This window comes from Manis javanica, chromosome 1, assembly GCF_040802235.1.
Source record: "Manis javanica isolate MJ-LG chromosome 1, MJ_LKY, whole genome shotgun sequence".
NCBI lineage: Eukaryota > Metazoa > Chordata > Mammalia > Pholidota > Manidae > Manis > Manis javanica.
In genome coordinates, this window is record NC_133156.1 from 90,900,280 (window position 1) to 90,919,283 (window position 19,004).

Genomic DNA, 19,004 nt, shown 5'->3' on the forward strand with positions numbered 1-19,004 from the left:
GGAGCCATGGACATACAATGGGGAAATGACGGTCTCTTCAACAGATGGTGCTGGCAAAACTGGACAGCTACATGTAAGAGAATGAAACTGGATCACTGTCTAACCCCATACACAAAAGTAAATTCGAAATGGATCAAAGACCTGAATGTAAGTCATGAAACCATAAAACTCTTAGAAAAAAACATAGGCAAAAATCTCTTGGACTTAAACATGAGTGACTTCTTCATTAACTTATCTCCACAGGCAAGGGAAACAAAAGCAAAAATGAACAGGTGGGAGTATATCAAGCTGAAAAGCTTCTGCACAGGAAAGGACACCATCAATAGAACAAAAGGGTATCCTTCAGTATGTGGAGAATATATTCATAAATGATATATCCGATAAGGGGTTAACATCCAAAATATATAAAGAGCTCACACACCTCGACAAACAAAAACCAAGTAATCCAATTAAGAAATGGGCAGAGGAGCTGAATAGACAGTTCTCTAAAGAAGAAATTCAGATGGCCAACAGACACATGAAAAGATGCTCCACATTGCTTGTCATCAAAGAAATGCAAATTAAAACCACAATGAGATATCACCTCACACCAGTAAGGATTGCCACCATCCAAAAGACAAACAACAACAAATGTTGGTGAGGTTGTGGAGAAAGGGGAACCCTCCTACACTGCTGGTGGAAATATAAATTAGTTCAACCATTGTGAAGAGTACTATGGAGGTTCCTCAAAATGCTTAAAATATAAATACCATTTGACCCAGGAATTCCAGTTTGAAAAAGACAGATGCATGCCTATGTTTATCGCTGCACTATTTACAATAGCCAAGAAATGAAAGCAACCTAAATGTCCATCAGTAGATGAATGGATAAAGAAGATGTGGTACATATTCACAATGGAATATTATTCAGCCGTAAGAAGAAAACAAATCCTACCATTTGCAACAACATGGATGGAGCTAGAGGGTATTATGCTCAGTGAAATAAGCCAGGTGGAGAGAGACAAGTACCGAATGATTTCACTCATATGTAGAGTATAAGAGCAAAGAAAAACTGAAAGAACCAAGCAGCAGCAGAATCACAGTACCCAAGAATGGACTAACAGTTACCAAAGGGAAAGGGACTCAGGGGGATGGGTGGGAAGGGAGGGATAAAGGTGGGAAAGAGAAAGGGGGCATTACAATTAGCATGTATACTGTCGGGGTGGTATGGGCAGACTCTACAATGCAGAGAAGACAAGTAGTGATTTTACAGTATCTTACTACACTGATGGACAGGGACTGTGTAGGGGTATGTGAGGGTAACTTGATGAAGGGGAGAGCCTAGTAAACAATGTTCTTCCTGTAATTGTAGATTGATGATACTAGAATAAAATTTTAAAAAAAGAAAAGAAAAGAATATGCATGTTTAAAACTTGGCTAGCATTTGTCTGATTTTAAATATTCATGCTTATAGTAAAACCTAGTTTACACTTGAATTTATGTTTGAAATTTACGTCTCCTTGTTGTATTGAATGTAAGATTTCCATTTTTTCAAAAATTAACATGAACTCTTAGAAATTTTTGGGTTTATTCCTCTAGCTTCACAAAAAGTTACCACATAGCAAGTTTGATATCCTCTCATTTCCTGCTTATATTAAATTATGCAATTCCTATTTACATATTTAAAAAGTTTTTTTATTTAAAATGAAGAAATTTGAAATAAATTTGAAATTAAGAAATTAGAAATTGATATCTCAATTTCTAAAAACTAAGAAGTCAATGTTTAAAAAATGGCCAAATAGAAATCAGTGGATATCAAATGGGTGGAATTAGCGTTATGAAGTTTTGTAAACGTTGAAAAATTGTAGACCTTAGTGCCTGTGTAGTTTAAAGTGGGACTTTAGGACCACAGTAAAAAGCCACATAGGTAGCTACCCCAGGTGAGCATTTCAGTTTGTTCCTTCTTTGTGAAAGGCTTTCAATGATCAGATTAAATCTCTTAATAATTGAAAATATTTTACTGTAAGTGATCACAATAAAATTTCCAAGTGTTGCAGTAAGTCAAAAAAGAAAACAGAGAAATTCGGATTTTACTCATAGTTTTTATAGTTTTATATCTATGTGTTTTTCTTACATGGCTATTTTTTTCTATATTAAAATGCCTTTTCCTGTCTACCAAAGGCAGATATGAATGTTTATTTTATCAGTTGGAGTATTCTCTACTTCAGAGGCACAGTAGCTGTTTTTTCTTTATATTTCCGAGTGATTTGGAGTATGCCATGCAATTACAAGTGTATCAATTCTTTAATAATCAACAACTCTAGAATTCTTGGGAAGTCTTCTTTGCACCAAGTGTTACAGCTTCTGCTATAAATTATGAGTAATGAAGGCAGATGGTGAGTGCTTTACTTTGATTTAACATGACAATATGTTAGTATGGGAATTCATATGCCTTTAATCTACAGCCCAACTAAATCCATACTTTTACTCTTTCTCTTTCTTTTCGTTTGTTTGGACAATGTGTTTTTGGAGATATTGAGTATGAAAATGAGACCTTGGAAGTACCTTGCATTTATGGCTTTGAAAACAGTTCATTTTATGGTGGCCCTTTCAGATAGGTAGTGTTCTACTTGTTGAAAGATAACATATTTATGCTTTAGTTTTCTCATCTAAAAGGTAGAAATGCTAGCACCTTCTTCTTTCAAGTGCTGTTATAAAATCAAATGTGAAAGATACAAAAGCACCGTGTAACTATAAAACATCAAAGTTAACATTTTTTAATTCCCTGAGAGACCAACAATGCTAGAGTTATAGAACACCATTGCTAAAAGGAACAGAATTTTTCTTTGTAACTCATGTTTTCTGAATTTTTCTGACTCTTTATATGATTCAAGTTAAAAATTAACACTCAAATATTACCCCTTACCTGTAGCCTGTGATCTCCCCCACTTTCTGCAGAAAACTGAAACCATGCACTGTGAGCCTTTCTTGTCTCTGCTCTTTAACACATGATCTCTGTTTATCCTCTTTCTTTGAATGTAGGCCTGAGTAAGTGATCCCTATCCACTTAGCCAAGAATAAGTCTTACTTCCTTGTGGCCTTGTGCTGTTGCTAATCATCTGCTTCCTTTGCACTTAGTCTCTCTCTGCTAATGCTTCCCCTGCCAGCCAAAGCCCTTGCACTTCCCCAGCATTTAAAGGAGAAAAGAAGGGAGAGACAGAGACAGGCTGTGTGAGAGTGGGAGTTTAGCCAAATAATCTAGATTTTTCCATCTGGTAGCTCTTAACTCATTTATTCTTAGCCCCCTTTAAATAGGTTTTCACTCCTATCACTTCCTATAAGTATTGTTCCCTAAAAAGTCAGTCATAACCTTTCCCTAAATCCAGTAGCCTTCTATTAGTTATTATCCTCCTCAGTCTTTTCATGTGACTATTCCCCTGTTACTTGAAACTCTTTGTATCCCTTTTGTACTAACTTCTTTGACCTTTCAACCATTTGATTGCTTTGCTTTTTATCCCTAAGTATGAACATTGCCTCCAAGTTAATGCTTAATACACATTATTTTTTCAAAATTATTTATTGATGTGAATTAATTTCTTTTTAGTCTTTTTTTCTCTACTCCTGTTGTGAAACCCATTCACTCCTATAGTCCAGCTAAAACGTTTATGTGAACTACTTCCATAATAACATCTCTCAGCCCTATAACATCTCTAACTTTCCTTCCCAAATTCAAACCAAAGTTTTAAACCCTTCAGGAGCTACTGGTTTCCGAAACCGAATAGAGCCAGAAGACATGTTCTGTCATTTGGTACTAGCATTCTTTCTGTTCTCCCAGATCTATAGTTCTGAATCATTTTTGATGTCTCCCTGATCCTGTATGCCTACCCAGTTGCCAAGGCTAAGATCCTGTGTATTATTTCTCATATCTGTTTCTTCTTTTCCTACCACCACCATCATACTAGATCCGCTCTTCATAACCTCACACTCATAGACCACTGCCATAGGTCATCTTCAGATGCTTTCCCAACTCAGTCTTTCTGTACAGCTGCCAGATTAATGTTAATTTTAGCTCCAATGATGCCCCATTGTCACTGAGTTCAGTAAACTCATCAGACTAACATGCCCAAACCTGCTTTTCTAGTCTTAATTCCCTTCATGGTCTCTATGTTCTAATCCCAATGGGCTATTTGTGGCTCTCTTAATTTGCTATATTCTTTCCCATTTCTGGTCTTTGTTCTTCCTTTTCCAGCATTTCTCTTACTACAGAAAATACAAGCTGAGAAGAAAGTGGCGTTATGTTGGGGGTGGTCCCTCTACCTCCCCTAGTTGAGAATGACTTCATGGAATAAAAAATGTTCCTAATGAGAGCATATTACTCATGTAACTGGTGTAGGCATAGTCAAAAGGGTGAGAACCACTGTTGAATTATGTTCTTGAAGTGTTTGTCATTCAGCACCATGCTGTAGCATACCATAAGATGCAAAAGTATACTCATGCAGTTTGGTGTCAATGTTTGTGTTACTGACTGGTAGATGTCCTCATTTGAAATCAGATATTGTCAGGAATGACCAAAGATAATTATCTTCAGTTCTTCAATTAGTTATTTTTGATGGGCAAGCATATTTTTATTTGTACATATTCTTTTCTGAAATATATCTAAGAAAGGAATATTTTAATTTGACTCTAATACTGTTTTTATTTATTTATTTATTTATTTTTATTTTGGTATCATTAATCAACAATTACATAAAGAACATTATGTTTACTAGGCTCCCCGCTTCACCAAGTCCCCCCCACATACCCCTTCACAGTCACTGTCCATCAGTGTAGTGACTCTAATACTTTTTATGAAATGATTCTTTTGCCCCAAATAATAACTATAACAAACTTACTTTTAATAGCTCCATATTATAAGTGCTGTCACATACTTTACAGTATAAAGGGAAGAGTTTTTGTTTGTTTTTTAACACAGAAGAATGGAAAGAAAAATCAGTAATGTAGACCACATTGTATCAAGAAAAGATTCACATTTATATCACTTTATCATATTTTTTTACTGATATAATTGAGTTATATTCTGCTTGTAGTTAAAATTATGTGTTGAACTTATGGGGACAATCTTACTTAAATGTTTTTTAAAAACTACCATGATTATTTCTTAATTGAACTTAGGCTTCAGTGTTTTTATAACTAGCCAGTATATTAGACTGTTCCTACATACTATGGTTATTTCCACTATCACCTTGTTTATCCATTATTCATACCTTCACTGTGTTATAGTAGTTCTAGCTATATATTCAGTGTCTGTGTACCAAAACTGCTAAAGATTTAGGTAATCTGTGATTTAAGTGATAAAAATTTTAAATCATGGTTGTAATTTATTGTGAATAACTTTTATGTATTTTCCTTGTAAATATTAACATGTTAATAACATGAACTGTGTATAAAGCAGAATTCTGTCAGTGGAAAATAAATATATTTAGTGTATTTATACTTAATAACATTTCATATTAAAAGCATTTCCATATTTGAATTAAAATTAAGATTAATATTTATACTGGCTGTGAAAAATAGGACCATCTGTATATACACGGAAGTGTGAGATGCTCTTGTCAGTTATCTTTATTACAAGTTATGTGGATCTCATAAAACTTTGCTAATCCCCTTTTTAGAGATACAGAAGGCTAATTAAATCTCTTAAGTGTTCTATGGACCAGTCAATGGTATTGTCACTAGTGTCTAGACATCAGTAAATGTTAAGATTTTCCTTAGTAAAAGATGTATCATGTGAAGGACTCTTGGGAATAAATTTAATTTGGCATGTGATGTGAAACCAATCGTGGATAAGAGTGAAAGCAAGTTTTCTAATTGGTGTTCTGCCCTATTTGAGAAATAGGAAATACATTTCACTTGTGTTTTTACAAGTATGTCTGTATGTTGCACTTACATGACTTCTGTGAATATTGTAAAATATTGATTTTTTTTACTCTAATTCAAAACCTTACCTCTTTCAATTTATGTCTTAACTAATTTATTCATATTTTAAGTTCTCCAGAACAAAAATACCATTTTGCTTCAATTGAAATCTTAAAATCAAAGTGAATGCCATTAAGCAAGCTTTCTTATTGAAGTTGTTACAATCTAATAGAAAAGATTTGTTTAACAGTTTAGACTTCCTTTTAACTTACAATTGAGAAGTCTCAATTTACTGGCAAGATACTTTTGTTTTAAAGCACAGTCTAACTGCGAGCCTCAGATTTTTTTTAATCAAATTTGTTAGATGACTTGCAGGCAAGAGAGTCATTAAATTATCCTTGGTTGGCAATTCTAATTGAAAATATTTCTTGCAAATATCTTGTCATGTGAGGCTTAGAAATCAGCCTTGAATTTTTGTTGATTTCAAAGCACAGTATGAGTTTGACAAACTAAACATACCATTTGTCTGTTTTATAGTTTTAAATTGAAGATCTTTCTACAACTGTTCCGCCTCTTAGGAAGTATATTTGACGTTTGTCATGCCAGGTGTTTTTTTCTACTTGCTTTTTTTTAAATCAGCATGAAAATGAACATGCATAATACATAAAAATCTTTACAGATATATTATTACATATTTTTATTTATATTATTGTACTTCCAGGATCTTTTATTTATTATTTGAAATATATTAAGTAGAAATCAGTTTCTTAACCCTGTGACTTTATATTTCATTTTGTAAACGTTAATGTGTTGAGGTGTATAATCAAATACCATTGGAACAAAATGGAGATTTGAGGATGATGAATTGATAAGTAGGTATTTTTGTAGTGAGATTTTTTAAGGTCAGTTGCTGTTGTCCTTATAAAAGTCTAATACAGTCACTCAGCTGTTAAAAACCTAATCCTCTATTTAAAAAAATATACAAAAACAAATTGTCTATCTTTCTGGCTGATCTCTTCTCAAGTACTAACACAATGGAAACAGTGGGTGATCTGTCAGTATGTTTGGTTTGTCAATGATGGTTTTGTATAAATATTGGGAGGGTAAGAAATAAAATTCACACAGTAAAATATGATTTCATCTGCCTTTTCTCTGCAGCTCCATGGCTCATGCTGCAGTGTGAAATTCTCATTTTACACACTTTGCAGGCGGAGCACATGAATTATGCATTGAGCAAGAAAAATCTCCTGCCTCAAGTCCTATATGCATTTACCCAGGTTCTGTCTCTATTACCAAGATGAATTGCAAATGGAGAAATGTTTGATGGAATAGGGCTCTTAACTTCTTTGTTTAGAATTCAGATTTTTATTTTTATAGTAGATCCTTTAAGTATGAAAATGTTTTGAACTTACTATGGATTTTTTTAAATGAAAAATGAAATATAATATAAGAGAGGAATGCCAAACACATCACAAAGCTTTTTATAGCCTTGATTTGGAATGCAAGGCTTTTTCAGTTCAGTAGAAATGGGCATTATCTATTGCTAATGTTGTATTTCAGTCACTGGTTATTTGCTCCTCTCAGAAAGTCAATGAAATTCTGCCCTTTTGAGAGCCTTTTTTTCCTCTCTGTTTTAGACTTGTGGTAGAGACTATGCCAATTTCACATACAGTTCTGTCATTTTGTATATGTGATCTGATGTGTATTTAATAGATATTGTTACACATTCTTAGCTGTGAAGTAGAAAATAAGGTATAGACTTGCCTCGAGCTTTAACTTTATCTTGATTTGGTAGGTTTCTAATTTTTCAGGTGGGGAGGTTACAGTTCCATAATGACAGTCATGCACCATTGTAGCTTATAGCAAGCTACTCCCATTGTGCTTAGTATAGTATTTTGATAAGTCACATGATGATAAGCTTTTTGTTATATGTTCTTCCTTCACAGAAATGATATTCTAGTTGAGATGGCATTTTCATTCTGAACCTGTTTTTGTTATTTGGAACTTTAAAATTTCAGCTTCAAAACTAACATTTCTTCTGGTCGTTCCCCTTGTCCTAGAAGTCGTTACTCTTTTGAGATGTGGAGAGAGGGACAAATACTGTTTGTTTCGTTTTTAAATAATAAATAAAAATTAAAACCCATCTAGATGATTTGCAGTTTTCAGTGGCAGAAATAATTATTTTGAGGAAGAAAATCAATGCCGATGTTTTCAGTTACTGTTTTAATGTGTATTATTGTATGATCCTTCCTTGAAAATAATGTTTCTGATTATTGATATAAGGGGAAAAAATGAGCAAAACTTAAAATTATTTTAAAATGTTACCTAATATATAATTTGACTTACTGCTCTTATTCTTGTATGTTCATGTGTATGTTGTAAGAGCTCTAACATGGTGTAGACTTTATGGTGATGTAGCTTTTGCTTTAGTAATACCTTTCTGTGATTAAATGAATACTTCAAGAACATTTTAATAATTCACCTTAACAATAAGATATAAACACCTTTAATAGATTATAAGTTATCTGAAGGTAAGGACTACATGTGTTTTGGCTGTGGTATTTTGATTGCTTAGCACAGAATCTGATACATGTTAAAAATTCTGAACATATCTATGAATAAACAAAAACTTTTTAACAGAACCTTAAGTTTTGCATTTAATATGAGAAGATTTAATGTTAAAAAATATATAGATTATGAAGGTAAGTAACCTTGACCCAAATACATCTATTTAGCACCCTAATCTTGGTTGATTTCTAATTGTTTATAATGCTATTTAGTATTGCACTTAATTTATACCCCACTCCTTTTTAAAGATTATACATATTTTCTGAATCTGTAACTAACCTGTGAACAACTTAGGCTTAGGCCTATTGCTTTCTAGTGCATGGTTACCCACATTTGAAAAATAAGGTAGACCGAATAAGCAGATCTGAGATGGCAGGATCTAATTATGTACAGCTATGTTTTGAAATACGCTTATTCTCCTCAAAGGAAAATAGTAAAGTAAATTAATCCTTCTCAGCTCTATAGATCAAGAGTCGGAAAATGTCATCTATAGATTTTAATAAATACCCTTGGCAAAAAAGTATGACATAACCTATTGTTGAAATACATAGTGCCCAGTACAATGCCTGTCACAAACTACATCTCATTATGTTGACTTGTGACAGTCAACATACTGTCACAAGTTTGTTGACAGTTTCAGAGCTAAACATGTGCTTGAATGATTCTTCTTCTTAAATCAACTTGTTTAAAATTATTTTCAAGAATGTTTGCACACTGTCTACCAAAGAGCCACATTACATTATAATGACAACAGAAAGTTTACAGATTTATAAATAAAATAACTACTTACCTTTAAATTTCTTCTAATGGCCTTTATAATGCTTAAACAAAATATTTTAAAATAATCAACTGTTCTGTTGGTGGAGAAGAAATACTGTATGTTAACTGAAATAAAAACTTTGAATCAAAAAACATTTTGTGTGCCATACAGAAGCTTTTGATATTTTTTTGCTTGAAAGGCTAAGCAAAAGGGAAAAAATGTGTTTTAAAATACTAAGGACTACATCATAGATTTTTGAAGTAGAACATGTAATAAATGAAATATTTCTTATTTTATAGGAGAAAGAAAAGAAAACAAAGCAAGATAGTAATGCTTTTACCAAAGACATTTCACTTCTAGATCTAGATGATTGTAAGTATTGAAATGTAATTTTTTTTCTGTGTTTAGCAGTAATATTTTTTTATTTTTATAGTACCTTTTATTTTCATGTCTCAAAATTTATCAGCATCTATTATGAAAGATTTATAAATGAATAACTCAATAACATTTTAGAAGTTAGTACTGTTAGAATCTTTTTCTTTCATCTATTCAGCATATCAGTTGTGTATCACATGAATAAAAATAATTGGTCAAGTAAAAGTACACCAAATTCATTTTAACATCTTTTGCTTTAGTAATTTATACTTGTTTTAGTACAAAATGATATATATTTCACAAGTTCTTCAATGTTACGTGTTAATTATGGGTATTGAGACATCTAACTTAAGGAGGTGGGGAATTAGGAAAGTAATTGGAACTGTGAAGGACACCACCATCTTCCACTTGCCACTTTTTGTTGGAACAGTAATGGGCACAAAGATTTTGAAGGCCAGTGTGGCTATCAGCAAAAAAATCTTTGTTTCAGCAAATTACTTCTGTGAATTTAAAATCCTACGCATATACTAACCCAAGCATGCAAATGTTCATATTCATCATCTCCCCTTAAAACCTTCTGTATTGAGTGAGAGAAGGATAGTGGAACTTATTTTATTGATAGTTAGATTTTGCACTAGAAGAAAAGTAACAAGTCAGATTTAATGAATATTAAAATGTCATTTTTCAGTATGATTTTTCCATGCTAGAGGTGAATACATTTTTATGTTGTCTCATTCTTTTGTGGATTTGTTCTATTTATAGTGTGTACCTTGCTTGTCTCCAGTAGTCATGGGAACTTCTGAATATAAAGAAACTAAAATGTCTAGTACAGAGAAGTACTTACTATAAGGAATTAAAAATAAAGTTGGAGTATACAGTTATACACCAGTAAGTTGATAAACCTAGAAGAAATGGATAAATTCCTAGAAACACACACCTTCCAAGACTGAATCATGAAGGAATAGAAAATCGGAATATACCAATTATAAGTAATGGAATTTAATTGGTAACTTTTGAACTCCCTAAAAGACAAAAATCTAGCACCAGGCAACTTCACAGGTGAATTGTACTAAACATTTAAAGAAGAGTTAGTACCTATCCTTCTCAAATTATGCCAAAAAAAATAAAAGATAAAGGAATGCCACCAAACTTATCATATAAGATCAACTTTCACCAGATGCCAAAACCAGGCAAAAACAACACAGAAAGAAAAAATTACAGGCCAGTATCCCTGAAGAACATAGTTGCAAAAATCCTCAACAAAGTATTAGCAAGTAAATTAAACAATACTTTGAAAGGAACATTTTCCATGATCAGGTAAATTTTATTCCAGGGATGCAAAGATGACTTGACACCCACAAATAAATCAAGATGATACACCATATCAACAAAACAAGGGTTACAAATCATATGATCATCTCAGTAAATGCAGAAAAAGCATTTAACAAAATTCAGCATCTATTCATAATAAAAACTTCAGCAAGGTGGCTATAGAAGGAATGAACCTCAACATAGTAAAGGCCATAATATGACAAACCCACAGCTAACATTATAGTCAATGGTGAAAAGCAGAAAGCATTTCCTCCTAAGATAGAGAACAAGACAAGGATACCCACTATCACCACTTTTATTCAACATAGTATTAGAAGTACTAGCCATAGCCATTAGGCGAGAAAAAGAAATAAAAGGAATCCAAATTGACAAGGAAGAAGTAAAACTGCACTATTTGCAGATGACATGAAGATATATATAAAAACCCTAAACACTCTGCCAAAACACTATTAGGATTAATTAATGAATGCAATAAAATCACAAGATACAAAATTAAGATACAGAAATCTGTTGCATTTCTATATGCTATAATGAGCAATCAAAAATAAAAATTACAAAAACAATCCCATTTACAGTTGCACCAAAAGGAATAAAATTCCTAGGAAATGTAATGAAAGAGGTGGAAAGACCTGTACTCTGAGTAAGACATTGATGAAAGAAATTGAAGACAACACAAATAAATGGAAATGTATACCATGCTTATGGATTGGTAGGATTAATATTTTTTAAATGTCCATATTACTCTAAGCCATCTTCAGAGTCAATGCAATCCCCGTAAAAATACCAATGGCATTTTAATACTATAACAGAGTACTATAACACAGTACTATAACAGAGAATCCTAAAATTTGCATGGACCCACAAAAAACCCCGAATAGTCAAAGCAACCTTAAGAAAGAATAAAGTTGGAGGTATCACATGCCCTGATTTCAAACTATACTACAAAGCTATAAAAATTAAAACAGTGTGGTACTGCCATGCCTATTCATATCTGCTCGATTAATTTATAACAGAGGAGGCATTCGTATATAAAGGATATAAACTGGTAATGGGAAAAGTGGACAGCTACATGAAAAAGAATGAAACTAGACCATTAGCTATCCTATAAAATAAATTCAAAATGGATTAAAGACTTGAATGTAACACCTGAAGCCATAAAACTTCTAGAAGAAAACATAGGCAATAAGTCTTTGACATTGGTCTCAGCAGTATTTTTTTGGACCGATCTCTGCAGGCAATGGCTTAACAAAAGCTACAATAAGCTAATAGGATTACACCAAACTAAAAAGCTTTTGCACCATGAAGGAAACTATCAAAAAAATGAAAGCAGCCTATTGAATGGGAGAAGATATTTGCAACTCATACATCCATTAATGGATTAATACACAAAATACACAAGGAATTTACCCAATTTAATGTAAAGAAAGCAAATAACCTGATTAAAAATTGGATAAAGGACCTGAATAGATATTTTTCCAAAGAAGCCATACAGATAAATGAGAAGATCCTCACCATCACTAATTGTCAAGGAAAGGAAAATCAAAACCACAACGAAATACCACCTTATGCTTGTCAGACTAGATATTATCAGAAAGATGAAAAATAACAAGTTTTGGTGAGGATGTGGAGAAAAGGGAACCCTTGTGCACTGTTGGTGGGAATGTAAATTGGTACAGTCAGTATAGAAAACAGGGAGGTTCCTCAAAAAAAAATACCAAATACAAAAATTTCATACAATCCAGCAATTCCACTTCTAGATATTTATCCAAGGAAAACAAAAACACTAATCCAAAGAAATATGTGCACCCCTATGTTTATTGCAGCATTGTTTACAATGGCCAAAATATAGAAGCAACCTAGGTGTCCACTGATAGATGAATGTGGTGTACACACAAAGTGGAATATTACTCATAAAAAAGAATGAGCTCTTCCCATTTGCAACAACATGGCTGGGCCTAGACAGTATTATGCTAAGTGAAATAAGTCAGAGAAAGAAAAATAATGTATTTCATTTATATGTGGATCTAAAAAAATAAAACAAACAAAACAAAGCAGAAGCAGACTCATAGATATAGGAATCAAACTATTGGTTACCAGAGGGGAGCTGTTGGGTGGCAGGTGAATAGGGGAAGGGGACTAAGAGATACCGACCTCTAGTTATAAAATAAAAAATCATCATGATGTAATGTACAGCATAAGAAATACAGTAATTGTAAAAACTTTGTATGGTGACAGATGGTAACTAGATTTGTCATAGGGATCATTGGTAATATGTAAAAATTTCAAGTCACTATGATGTAGACCTGAAAAAAATCAAACAAAAAGATTATAGCCAAATTGAATCATTTTTCACCTGTTGGCAAAGATTTTGAAGTAACATACCCAGTATTGCTAAGGTTTGGAGAAACAGGCACCCTGCATATGTTTTTGATAGCAGTAGAAGTAGGTGCACCCTTTTGGAGTCAATTTAGCAATATCTATCAAACTTAAATTGGATACACATACAGATAAACTGAAAACTCAAATCATACTCCTTTCTTTTTTTAGAACCCTTAACTTAATGTCTTAATTTTACAGTTGAAGTCCATACTCCTAAGACCTTAGATGATCTGACTTCAGACTACTTATCTACTCTGCTCCTTTGCATTTCTGACATTTACCAGGCTCATCCTGCCAAGGGCCTTTGTACTGCTCTTCCCCCTGCAAATAACACCTCCAGATCTTCTCATGGCAAGCTGAACATCTAATCTTTCATGTCCCAGCTGAAAAGTCACCTTTTCTTACACATCTTCACTAATCACTCTTGATTGTCTTCATGGCATTTTTCACTATCTGAAATTATCATTGATATTTGTACTACTGTTACAGAAAATACTGGAAAACCTGGACTGGATCATTGACTGAAAGAACGAAGCAGCATTCAGAGGTCTTGGAATTTTGAGGTTTATTTTACACTGGTAGGCCCAGAGGGGAGTAATCTCCCAAGGTCTGAGCCCCGAACAAAGGCAAAGGAAGCAATATATATCTTTCTGCTTCTGTATCTATAACATTCGTACGTGCACAGCAAGCGAGCAGCCAAGGGGAAGTTGAGGACACTCAAGGGACTGAAGGCAGACCCCGTAGTAATACTAAACTGCTTAATCTGTCACGGAAAAACTTGAGAGGTCAATATTTTGCAGTAAACTGGCTCTTTAGTTAGTGCCCATTAGAGCCTGCTTGACCTTGACAGCTGTGTTGAATATTTTCCTTATCACTCCTTGGTTATTATTTGTCTTGCTCAACTAGGATATAAGTTCCGTGAGAATAGGTTCCTTTTGTGTCTTGCTCACTGCTATTCTAAGTACCCAGAATGGCACCTGGCAGATAGTGGGCACCCAGTAAATATTTGTTGAATTAATAAAATGTGCAAAGGTATATATAAAAATTTAATTTCACTATTTTGTATCACAGAAAAATCCTGAAAATAAATAAAACATTTACCAGTGGAGTAATACAACTATTAACAGAAATGAAGCAAATCTGTGTATGCTAGTAACATAATTATATAACTGAAATATTTTAAGTAAAAAAATATATATATCTCGAGCATGATTCCACTTGTGTAAAAAGGAAATAAAGAGAAACATTGTACATTATATATTTCTGGAAGGCGACATAAAAAACAATTAACAGTTGACTTTGACCCCTTTGGGATGAAGGACTAAAGTAGTAACAGACAGACTTGGTCTTATGTTTGCTATCTTTTGGTCACAATGAATATTTTTTAATGTATGTAACTTTTGTAATTTAAAAAGTTTAAAATTGTAAATAATAACAGTCAAGCACATTTAAAAACGAATTAAGAGTGAATGTTACAAGGTGCTACAGGCACTAATCACACCTTCTTATATTTGGCTCTGGTTTTCCTGGCAGCTATGGAGAAAAGAGAAACCTATAAAATGATATACTTATTATTTGATCATTTTTGAATTAAGGTTTTATATATAGAAGCAAAGCTTTTTTTAAATAGTAAGTTTCAAAAATTTAAATGTAAGGTTTCTTTTTATTTTAAGTAAATTTCATCTCAACTTACATTTACTTTTACCCAACACAGGATATTTTTGTTTGTTTTTAATAGCTAAGAACTATTTCTTTGAACACCTTTTACACTCCTGTATTTGTCAAAAATGACTCTTGAAACTTTTTAACAAGTCAGTTCATATTTTTATGGGTAGTCTGCTAAGTGCAAGGTACTTTGCTAGGTGAAAGAACAGATAAATAGAATTTAGTCATTCTCTCTGGAAACTAAAATCTAATCAGGGACACAGATACCTTAACAAGTAACTGTTACAGAAGAGATATAATAAAGGTGCATAGTATAGCGAAAAAATGGTGAGAGAGACAAATAACCAATTAAAAATGTTCAAAGGCCTTGTCAGCATATTTACAAAGAAGTATGTGAGTTTAGAGATCAAGACAGAGATAAAGGCTTAGAGATAAAGTGGAGTTTTATGGGGAAAAAAGCATTGTTGATAATGGTTCTTAAAATACTGACTTTATTGTATGCTGTTTATTAGCCTACAATAGTTCTCCATTGTCTATAGCAAGCAGCTTATTGATTAAAAACTAAAAAGTCACTCTTCAGTGGCCTGAGTTCTTAGCTGTGAGAAGTAGATTAATTTTGAAGGAGGGGCAGAAACATTCCTTATGTTTTATATAAGAGATACATCATAATCCACAGAGGTTGCTTTGTTCAGTACACACTGAAGACCAAGAAAACTGCAAGTACAGTTAACCGTTGAACAGCACAGCTTTGAAATGCATGGGTCCACTTATACGTGGATTTTTTTCAGTAGATAATACTGGAAAAGTTTTGGAGATTTGTGATAATTTGAAAAAAAACTTTTTCACTAGCTTTATTGTAAAAACACAGTATACAGTACATGTAACATACAAAATATGTGTTAATTGTCTGTTTATGTCATTGGTAAGACTTCTGGTCAACAGTAGGCTATTAGTAGTTAAGTTTTGGGGATGTCAAAAGTTATACACAGATTTTCGACTGCATGGGATCACCACCCCTAGCTCCCAATTTGTTCAGGGGTCAACTGTACTGAATTTATCTTTGTCTTCATTCAGGAAACATTTATTAAGTACTTGCTATGACCTAGGTAATCTGCTATATGCTGGCAATTCTAAATGGATACAACATTGTCCCTACCCAAGAAAATCTCAAAGTATAATGGGAGAAACAGAAAAGTTGGCAATTAGATTGCCACATTGTAAAAGGAATGAGAAAGAACACAGACTGCTTCTTGGAGTACCTAACCCATCTAGCAGTATCAGGATTAACACTTGAACCTAGTGTAAGAATCAGTCAAGCAGCTGGAGGCAAGAGAAGAGAGTGAGGAAGTAAAGGCATGGAGAACAGAAAGAATGTGCTGCTTCCTCAAATAATCATTGTCTCTCTCTAAGGAAGCACTATAGCTAGCAACCCTGCAATAGACTGGCTGTACTAAAAATATTTCTGTGATGTTGGGTAAGTAACTTAGTTTTTCCTATTGTATCTGTTGAGGGGATGTTACCAGAATTACAGGTATTCATCCTGGTATGGCCTCTAATCAATTAAGTGAGTTAATTTTTTTATGCCTCCTTTTATTCATTTGTGAAACAAAAGAATGGCTAAAAAGTTTCTATAGTACCTTTAGATTATGCATTATTATGACTTTATTTCATGGGGCCACGTAATAATACATTAGAAAATATTTATGCTGGGATAATATATGGCCTAATAATAGATTAGGCTTAGAGATAGCAATGTGCTTTCTTTCTTCCAGGTATATTTGTATTTCTAGAAATTAAAATATCTCTTCATACTCATACCATGTGATCTCAGTAGGATGATCATAAAATAGCAATCATACTCTGGTGCTCTTTGATAGGAAATATAAGCCTGTGTAATTACAGTATTAGCACAACTATTAAGTTTTAAAAAATTTTTATCAGCCCACAGTAATCATGCTTCAGATGAGCCTTAGGATCTGTGTACCATGTTGTTGAATAAGTCATAGTAAAGGGAATAGAGAGGCTAAGAAGACAATGAAGCTGGGCTGATTTTGAATCCCAGTTCTGTTACTTAGAAGCTGTGTAACCTTGGGCAAGTTACTTAATCTCTCTGTGCTTTACTTGTTTTATATGTAAAATTGGGATAATAGTAATACGTGTTAGGAGTATCGAGGATTAAATGAGTTGACAAATATAAAACCACCTAAAACTGTTTGGCCCATGATAAGCATTATATAAGGGTTAGTTAGCTATGATAGAAATAACAGTGATGCAGCAGCGTATAACATTTAACAAGTTAAATAACTTCATTTAAACCATTATATATTAAAAGTTTAACTTACTCTTAAATTTTAAATAAAAAATTTGATAAGAAAAATAATTGTATAATTATTAAATTATTAAATATATTAAAAATAATTATATAATTATTTTATTAAATATGCTTTAGTGAAAAGAAGTTTGTAAAAGTTGAAAAAGAAGAAAATAAAATGGATTTGTAATCCAAAAACCCTGGGCTTACATTCTGACATCAGTTCAGATTCTTTTCAAATGCAGATTCCCTACCCCAGAAATTGGCTCATACTAAGATAGTATTTTATCATTTGCTTATTTTTCTGTTTATCATACACATTACTTTTTATCCATAAACATTCTTTAAGAGCTTCATTTTTAATGACTCTATGGCTATCCTTTATACTGTTATAATAAATTCTGTTTAACAGGTTTACTATTGTTGGAAATGTAACTTGTTTCCATTTTTTGCTGTCACAATCAGTGAAGCAATATACATCATCATAAGTATATTATTGCATTATCTCCATGACTATTTCCTTAAGATAAATTCCCCAGAGCAGAATTGCCAGGACAAAAGCTTTGAAGAATTCTGTTGCTTAAAATTGCTTCCCGCAAAACTTGTACTAACTTACCCTGTATTAGTGTGAGTGCCAGATTACTTATACCCTTACCAATGCTGTATTTTGTATTTAAAAATTGCCTTTGTCAATTTGATGGGTGGAAATGATATCTCTCCTTAATTTGTATTTCATGTTGTTGGTTTTTTAAAAAACTACAGATAGTCATTTTGTTTCTAACCCATTAATCAAATACTTCAACAAAGTCAGCTGGCCTCAGAATCTAATTTAGGATAAACTTTCAGGGCTAACTTTCATCTTGTCAGACTTGTAAACACACATGTAATAATTTCTTTAATACCAGTGCCTCTGTCTTCTGAAATGTTAAAAGCCTATCATTTTTTTTAAGTCAAACATACCTGAGGTGTGAATTTTCCACTCTTGTCTTTTTCCTCTCTCTGTTTTTTGCCAATCCATAGTAGAAATCAGAGGCTATTTTGTACTCAATTTTTATTTTTTACATGGGCATCTAATATTTTAAGTGGACAAACAAATGAACAAACACGCATTTAGAAACCACCAGAAAAGTTACTTGTTGCATGGAAAAGCAACATATTTTGATCCAAGTCAGAAGAGCCATTTTCTAGCCTTACATTGGCTCTACCTTTCTGTTGTTTTTTGGTTTTTGTTGTTTATTTTTTTAAGCAGAGTAGAAGTTTTATTTAAAGTTACTTAGAAAGAAGTACAGGCGACCTCAGAGAGAGGAGCACCCTGAAAGGTTGGAGAGAAGGAGATTAAAAGTTTACACACTTAGAAAGTGCGGGCGACCTCAGAGAGAGGAGAGCGCCCTTTCAGTTGTTTTATGACCTTGGCAGGCCTTACTCTCCCTATGCCTTTGTTTATAATGTTTGTAATATAAAGGCTGTTCTGCCTTCTCACTGCCGTTATCTTATTTCAGTCCTTTTCATGTCATGCCTAAACTATTGTAAATTCTTCCTGTTATCCTGACTGCCCCTTCTTCAGTTTGTTATACTACTGTGTAATCAGTCATCCTGCAGTGCCATGTATCACCTTTCTTCTTTTTGGTAGACTTTCCGTCGTTCCCTTTGGTGTGTAAGATAAATCCAACCCCTTAGCTTTCCAGTTTCCCACCTCTCAGCCTTCGTTTACAGCGTTTTC

General features: G+C 33.1%; 1 protein-coding gene across 5 annotated transcripts in view; it reads left to right on the forward strand.

The window, feature by feature from the left end:
- AP3B1 (adaptor related protein complex 3 subunit beta 1) overlaps positions 1–19,004 on the forward strand; it is a 273,969-nt gene that overhangs the window by 184,363 nt on the left and 70,602 nt on the right. For all 5 annotated transcript variants that reach the window (XM_073234795.1, XM_073234799.1, XM_073234824.1 and 2 more), the window contains one exon: positions 9,522–9,594. In XM_073234795.1, coding sequence (XP_073090896.1) covers positions 9,522–9,594 — 73 coding nt within the window. The remainder of the gene's footprint in view (positions 1–9,521; positions 9,595–19,004) is intronic.